The 7,469-nt window shown below is 52.2% G+C and overlaps 1 protein-coding gene across 2 annotated transcripts; it reads right to left on the reverse strand.

Annotated features, from left to right (window-relative positions):
* Positions 1–551: 551 nt before the first annotated feature.
* Positions 552–6,805, reverse strand: FANCG (FA complementation group G). Of its 2 annotated transcripts, none has more exons than XM_033238205.1 (14): positions 6,182–6,462; positions 5,892–5,982; positions 5,348–5,479; positions 4,884–5,086; positions 4,007–4,142; positions 3,716–3,846; positions 3,469–3,615; positions 3,177–3,328; positions 2,710–2,776; positions 2,180–2,469; positions 1,994–2,040; positions 1,642–1,797; positions 1,091–1,211; positions 552–933 (listed from the first exon to the last, which is right to left on the reverse strand). In XM_033238205.1, exons 1-14 carry the CDS (start codon positions 6,263–6,265, stop codon positions 825–827), a joined length of 1,866 nt encoding a protein of 621 aa, XP_033094096.1. In that variant the 5' UTR covers positions 6,266–6,462; the 3' UTR covers positions 552–824. The 2 variants fall into 2 exon arrangements, with proteins under 2 accessions (XP_033094096.1, XP_033094095.1); XM_033238204.1 differs by having other exon boundaries at positions 555–933; positions 1,088–1,211; positions 6,182–6,805.
* Between the last annotated feature and the right edge of the window lie 664 nt (positions 6,806–7,469).

The raw sequence follows: 7,469 nt of genomic DNA on the forward strand, positions 1-7,469 counted from the left end.
AGAAGTCAAAGGGCAACCACAGAACACACAGCCAATTCAGCAGAACCCAAATTAGCAAGAAAACTGCGTATGTTGGGACTTGAAAATCCTTAAGCCCCAAATAACAGGGGTCCCTGTTTGCAGTCAACAGGCAGCTAGCTTTTGGTGGTAATGCCGACTCAATTCACCTTTCACCTTCTAGCCACACAGACACATTTGACTGAGACGAGTCCAATTTCTAGAATTTGGAATTAGGAAGGGAATGAGAGTCACTCGGAGAGAAATCTGCCTGTCTCTAAGTATCACGTATCTGCTCTTGTCCTGAGAAGCCTATCTAGACCACCCTTCAGACCCAACTCATTGTCACTGTCCTGGGCTTTGGGGCTCTGCATTTAGGCAATGTGAAGGACTAAAGCCACTGCCTCCTAAGGAAGGATTATTGTAGCCCTTTCTTCATACCCAGACTTCAAGTTTGTAAGGTAGACGATGTCAGGAAAGGGCATCATAGACAACTAGCACTGACCTAGACGGTCATGAGCCTTCCCACGCAAGTATATGTAGTAGGCAGACAAGAGATAAATATGAAATTTTACTCGACAAAAGAAAAGGGGAAACAGGAAAAAAGGTGCCTCGAGCGAAGCCAATGACTTGGTGGTGGCAGAGATTGTTTCCTCCAAAACCAGAATGGTAGTAACTAGGGCAAATTTCACAGGCCTACCACCAACCTCACCAGTCCAGAAATTATATAGGAATGGTCACATTCCTAATGATGGTGAAGCAGAAAGCCCTCCCCACAGAGAGACAGCCCAATGGGGCCCCAGCTCAAGCTCTTGGAAACGTGGCAGCTACAGGTCACAAGACTTTGGTAGAGATGTCCGAAACTCTTCAAGGAAGGCATCCCGATCAGAGGGGCGGATCCAGCTCAAATAGCTTTCTAGGTACAGGGGGAGAGACCTGGAGAGCAATAAGGATGATGCCTAAGGGTGAAACATTGGCAGAAAGCTGGGCAGCCATGCCCCCTCTTTCAGTGTTCACCACCCACAATAGGTCCAAGGACTCTAGGACACCAACTGCCCCTCAGCCCCAAGCCAGCAGGCCTGAGCCTCACCAAGTAGCATCTTCCTGTGGCCCCTTAGTTTGGGCCTCCAGCCTCCACCAGAGTGCAGTGGCCTCATCCCTCCGATCTAGCCTCTTCAGAGTCTGAAGCAGGTGAAAGTAAGTGTCTCCATTACCTGTAGCCCCAGCCCAGAGTACAGAATCTTAGAACTTGACATAATCTTAGGCACTGTTTTATAAAAAGGGAAACTGAGGCCTAGAGAGAGGAAATATTTTGCCTACACTCACATATGGAAGCAGGGGCAGATCATTCACAACCATTCCCATCCCGGTGTCCATCATCTGCCCCCTACTCCTGTGCAAACCACCCCAGCAGAGTCATGGTCTTTGTGTCTGAGGATATTGGGGAAATCAGGGAACTCTTGGGAGCCCTGCATACACAGTGTATGTTTGAACACCTGGATATAACCCTAGGTATATATAGCACAACCCAAATCACCCCTCCTGTCTGAGAACATCACTCGTACACTTATGCCCAAGTATTTCCCATGGGCTTCTCTGTCCTTGCACATCTATGCATAGCTGATGTCATGCAAGTATACGTACCTGGGCACATCTGCACACCGAGGAGGAAGTCCTGTAAGGCTTTGGTATCCTGGCCGCTGGCTACCCATTCCAGTCCACGACTAATGAGGGCGGCTGCCCGAAGCTGCTGCAGTGCCACATCTGACTTACATCCTTGCTCACAGTTGGAAGCTGCCCCTGGGGACCACTCCCAAAATCAAGAAGTGTCTTCCCAGCCTCACAGTCACCAAAACCCCAAATCCTCCTCTATTTCTTCCTGTGTCCACAGTCCCTTTCTCTTAAGTCTCCTGGTGGGCTGGGACACCTTAAAGGGAACCCACTTCCACCACTACCACTTCCAGGAGGTAAGAGGAAAACTGAAAGTCTAGATCACCTTGTTCTTTTTCCTCAGGTGTGGTCCGGAAGAGCAGCTCGAGACACCTGAAGTAGGACACGGAACAGGGGTGAAGAGGAATCAATTTCAGAAACTCTAGGGTGAGTAGGTGAACATGGAGCTCACCAACTCAGGTCCCAATCAGAAAATCATCCCTCCACACCCCTTCTAGGACCCCGGGCCCACCTGCTAAATTCACTAATTGCCACTTTTTGGGCACCCAGTTGTACCCAGGCCTGGCCCTGAAGCAGGTGGGTGGCAGAGACCCAGAGTGGGCAGTATGGCAGTTCCTTGGTTCCTTTTCTGGCATCTTCCCACAGCCGGGACATCTTGGGTAGCAGAGATGATGTGCGGCTGAGCAACTCCTCACATAGAGTCAAGGCATCTTGGGCTCTGCCTGCCTGGATCAGTGCTACCGCTGCTTCCAAAAACACCTCAGGCATACAGGGCCCTGGAGGGGAGAGGGGTGGGGAGAACTGGAGAGGGAAGAAGAGGCAGTGTCTTCAAAGGCATAAGCCACCATCCCCAACCTCTTCACCAGGCTCTGGTACCATGCAGAGTCCTGGGCCCCCAGACTGGACAGACAGAAAAGAGGGGAAAACAAAAAATTGCAAAAAAAAAAAAAAAAAAAAGAGGGAAACACAAAATCCCCCTCTATTCCAAAGGGGACACCAACCCTTCTACCCCACTGTAGAGAAGCTTGAAGACACACTCACCCTTGGCTCCGAGCTATCCAGCAACAGGGCCAGCAGGTCCAAGTAATGCTCTGCAGCGTCCTCTGCCCTAAGGAGTCAGAGCCCATAAGCCTCACCCTAGGCCCTAGCAGGGCCCTGCAAGGGTCCTGAAAATGTTCTCTCTTAGCTAACAGAGGGATGCTCATGGGCCCTGAGGAGGAGGAGGGAAGGGAAGGTCTTAGGGCTCCAATTCTGGCTCAGTATAGATCTACCCGTTACAGAATTGACTGGGGAAGAGACTTCAGAGTGTCAAAGATAGTGGGGGTTAATGTCTTAGTGAAGAGTCCTCAGTTCAGGTCTAGAAGCAAGGTAGGAGGCTGAGTAGTGGCGACCTATGTCCTTCCACTGCCTCATTCATCCCCCAAGTCACAAGAACAAAAGCAGAGTCACACCCCAGGGGAGGCATCAGAAGTGGGAAGAGAAGCTCAAGTGAGCAAGGGGAACCTCACCTCCCGGTCTGCAGGCACCTGCTTGCTAGTATGTGCTTGGCCTGGCTCTGAGTGCCACAGTGAAAGGGTGAGGCTAGGTCAGGTGGTGGCAGTAGTAATTCTACCTCAATGAGAAACTGTGGGGCTTTGGAACTGTAAGGGACATTTAAGGCCTAAAAGAGAAAGAAAAAAATTGTATCTATAATCTTTGGGAACCATACTTCCTTATACTTGGATCTTGACTAGTCAAGTCACCCCAACACAAGCACCCCAGGAATTCTCCACCCTATATCTTCACCTGGCAATTCCCTACCTCAACTAGCAGCTCCAGACTTTCCAGCTCTGCTGGTATGTCCCCCAGTTGCTGATAGAGTCTAGAGGCCTCCAGAAGCGGAGGACCCCAGGCTGATCCCTCTTTCAGGGCTGCAACCAAGTACAACAGTGCTCTCTGTGGATTTCCCTAGAGGGATAGGAGGATACGGGCCTCAGCTACCCTTACACAGCAAAAAGCTATACATAATGCTTGTGGTTTCCCCAATCCACCCTAGGACTGTCTTTACCATCTTACGGTGACAGGACCCCAGTGCTGTGTACACCTGGACCAACACAGGCCGTGGACACAGGCCTGAGGCCACTTCATGAAGGCTGCTTAGTGCCTTATCTGGGTTCCCTGTGATCAGCTCCTGGAGACCTGAGGACAATCAGGGTGTGAGCTTGGAGAGGCCTATAGAGCAGGGGTCATGATGGGGGACAAGGGTCTAAGAAGCCCATGGAACTGAATGGTACGAGAGAGGGCATGAGTCTGGAGGACCACTTAAGAGAGGAAGAGATGAGTCAGGTTGCTAGCTGACCTCGGCGGTAGGCAAATGCTGTCAGGAGGACATCCTTCAATCCCTGGGCATCCTGCAGGGTCAACGGAGCATCTAATTCCTCAGCTGGGGGACTCCAAGTTTTCAGAAGTAACAGCAGATCCTCAGAGGCTCCACTCTGGGGAAAGAAGGACAACCAGAAGCTCCAAGCCTACAACCTCCCTGTCTTCTCCTATCTCCATCATGGCTAGACCTTGAGCTCAAGGGTCCTCTTGATCCTTGAGGACACAGGCCTAAGCTACCCTTACAAAGCAAGAAGCTATGCATAATGCCTGTGGTTTCCCCCAATTCTAAGAGATAGACAGCTATGAGGCAAGGATTTAAAAAAGAAAGAAAAACCTGGGGCAGTGATGATCTACTACTCTAGCGTGGCTCCTCACTCAGGGCAAGGACCATATTTGAATTACCAGTAAGGAGACTAAGGCTGAGAGGTGACTTCAGCAAGTTCACTAGAGCCCTATCCCTATCCCCCCCAAAAAAAAATTTTATTTTTTTTTGAGACAGGGTCTCCTTCTGTCACCCAGGCTAGAGGGCTGGAGTGCAGTGGCATGATCATAGCTCACAGTTCACTGTTGCCTCCACCTCTTGGGTTCAAGTGATCCTCCTACCTCAGCCTCCCTAAGTGTTGAGATTACAGGTATGAGTCACCATGCCTGTCCCATTTTTAAAAAACACTAAGAGAATCCCCACAATGAGAGACCAACCAGGGCAAGGTCACCCAAGGGTCCCAGAGAAAATCTAGGTTTTCTGACCACCAACCCAGCCGCCTGTCCAGTACATGATGATGCTACTGCAGCTGGAGAGAAAGGAGGAGGAAGGAAGGAGGAGACCCTCAGCTTCAGGTCACTTTCCCTATTACCTGGCTGTCATTCAGGGTCTCTAGCAACAAGGCCAAGTCCCCAAGACGGTCAGCGCTCAACCAGAGGGCAGCCTGCAGGCCAGCCAGGCGGTGCAGGGCAGATAGCAGCTCTGGCAGAAGGCAGGAAGCACGAAGGGCAGAGTCCCACAGCTCCCTGAGCCCCTGTTCCAACCTGGGCCCCCGCTGCTCCTGTGTCTCCAGCACTGTAGAGTATACACACACACACAGACACACACACAGCTGAGGTAGGACCTCATCTTCCATCTCCCCACACACTCTGGCTTTCCTCTCCTGTAGGACCCCAAAGGTCACAATAATAATACCTCAACCTGGTCTGAGGAGTACAGAGAAGGGCACTTCTCTCCATGGAGGTGACAGATGTTGTTGATCCTCCCATCCCCCTGCAATAACTTAAACCCAGACTGAAGCTGGCAGGGGAATCGGGAACAATCTCTGGCCCTCACCTCTCTCTAGGCCCCGCTGGATATCCTGGGCCTGATCCTCTGTGAAACCCTGGGCCAAGCTTGCCCTCAGGATAATGAAGTTGCAGATGACAGTCAGCTCCAAGGGGAGAACAGGAACTGCGGCAGGGAGCCCTGGAGCAACAATGTTGGTCTTACAGACTGCTCCCCCGTGGAAGATCTTCCAAATAAGATCCCAACCCAGAGATCACCCCACTCCAACCAAAAATGGCCAAAATAAAGAACCCACCCTCCAGCCGATTAGCTAAGGATTAAAAAAAAGAACCCAACCTTTGGACAGAGAGTCTGGAAAGGGCAAAAAAGTTATCCAGATCAGACCATCCTGGAAATCATTTTTCAAATGCCACTCTGTGCGTAAGGAAGAGAGGGATTTGCCTGTACAAAGATGATTCACTCCAGTACCCTCTGTGCCTTAAACAGGACTCCCTGCCCCCTGAGTAATTATGTCAATGCCAGAAATGCAGGAGCGGATGAGTCTCTGGCTATGGAGGAGGGGAAGTGACCATCCTGAGGAGGACGTGCTTACCTTGCAGACTATGGAGGAGCCCTCTGAGACCTTCCAGTGCATCCTGAGCCAACTGTCGTCGCCTCAGAGTCAGATCGGAGTTCTGAGCCACCTGCCACATGAGGGAGAGGTTGTCATTGAGGATCAATCCTTTTTTCTCCCCTTGAAGCAGTGGCAAGGGATGCATTCTCCGGTCATTTCTGGCTCTTTGGTCAAGCTCAGCCCCTCCCCATCGGTTGGGGTAAATCCACTGCAAACCCGCTTTCAGGGATCTTGGGGCTGCAAACCGAGGGTGCCACCAACCGTGTTACCTTGGCCTGTCGAACGAGCCGGTCATTCTTTTCTCTCCACAGGTCCAGGCAGCTGGAGCCCACAGAGGTGGTGTGGCGGGACATGGTGGCCGAGGCTGGGCCCAGACACCTGAAGCGGACTCGGGAAGGGTGAAGCTGGCACGCTCAAGCTCTCAACCCCAGCGGGGAGGGGCCTGGGCACTTCCGCACCCCGCCGAGCTCCTCTGCTTCCCTCGGGGTCCCAATTCACCCGCCCAGGCTTTCCAGGACAGATGGGACGCTCTCTCAGCGCGGCCCGCCCGGCTCTCAACCTCGCCTGTGGTTGGCAGGGCCTGCGAAGCTCTGGGCTGCGGTTGGTCCTCTTCAAGAGTTAGTTCCCGCGGGAAACTCGGGGAGGAAACGAGTCAGCAACCCCCGACAGGTAGGCTTAGGCGGGCTAGAAGCGGGGGCCGTGTCTGGGGCAGTCGCACGGCCGGCGGTGCGGTCCGCTCGGCCCTCGCGGAGGCCACAGCCTCGAGAAAGGGTGGCGGGAGCGAGTCTCGGCTCCACAGTCCGTGGCTTGCCCCTTCCTCGCTGCCACACTCCCAGGTCCGCCTGGGTTCCCGCTTCCACCGAGGGCCGGCCGCGAGGTGCATGCTGGGAGTCGTAGTACCGCCCTGGCGTGGAACAACCCCCGCGCCGCCCCCGGCGTGGAACAGCCCCGCCCTGGCGGACGGTGTTTCCAGAAAACGCTGACTGGAGACGAGTACGCTCCGTAATCGTCCATCCTTTCTCTGCTCACTGTCCAACACCAACATGCTCACCACGGTCGGCGCTCTACCTCGTGTAGTCTGACTGCTGGCAGTGCCGCTCTGTACTTGCACTGCTCAAAGGTACCTGCCCAATCCTTTCAAATTAAATAGAATTGAATATTCATATGCAAAAAGAAAGAAAAAAGACAGGAAAGAACGCTACCATACATACATACATACATACATAACATCAACTCAATGGATCACAAACTAAATATAAGAGCCAAAAATATAAAACTTCTAAAAGAAAACGTAAACCAGCCTAGCCAACATGGTGAAACCGTCTTCACAAAAATACAAAAATTAGCCGGGCGTGGTGTCGTGCGCCTGTAATCCCAGCTACTCTGGAGGCTGAGGCGGAAGAATCGTTTGAACCAGGGTGGCAGAGGTTGCAGTCAGCCGAGATCGTGCCATTGCACTCCAACATGGGTGACACAGTGAGACTCCATCTCAAAAAAAATAGAAAAAAGAAAAAGAAAAAAGAAAACGTAAGAGAACAGCTTTATGGCAACGAGTTC

The sequence above is a fragment of the Trachypithecus francoisi genome, unplaced genomic scaffold (genome assembly GCF_009764315.1).
Source record: "Trachypithecus francoisi isolate TF-2019V2 unplaced genomic scaffold, Tfra_2.0 Lachesis_group16, whole genome shotgun sequence".
NCBI classification, from domain to species: Eukaryota; Metazoa; Chordata; class Mammalia; order Primates; family Cercopithecidae; genus Trachypithecus; species Trachypithecus francoisi.

Excerpts from the sequence above, each read along its gene's own strand:
- FANCG (XM_033238204.1), bottom strand. The coding sequence starts at position 6,265 with ATGTCCCGCCACACCACCTCTGTGGGCTCCAGCTGCCTGGACCTGTGG. Across the intron at positions 3,616-3,715 it reads GGTCCTGTCACCGTAAGATG|GGAAATCCACAGAGAGCACT; the intron begins GTAAAGACAGTC and ends CTATCCCTCTAG. Across the intron at positions 1,212-1,641 it reads CGGTGTGCAGATGTGCCCAG|GTAATGGAGACACTTACTTT; the intron begins GTACGTATACTT and ends CTGGGGCTACAG.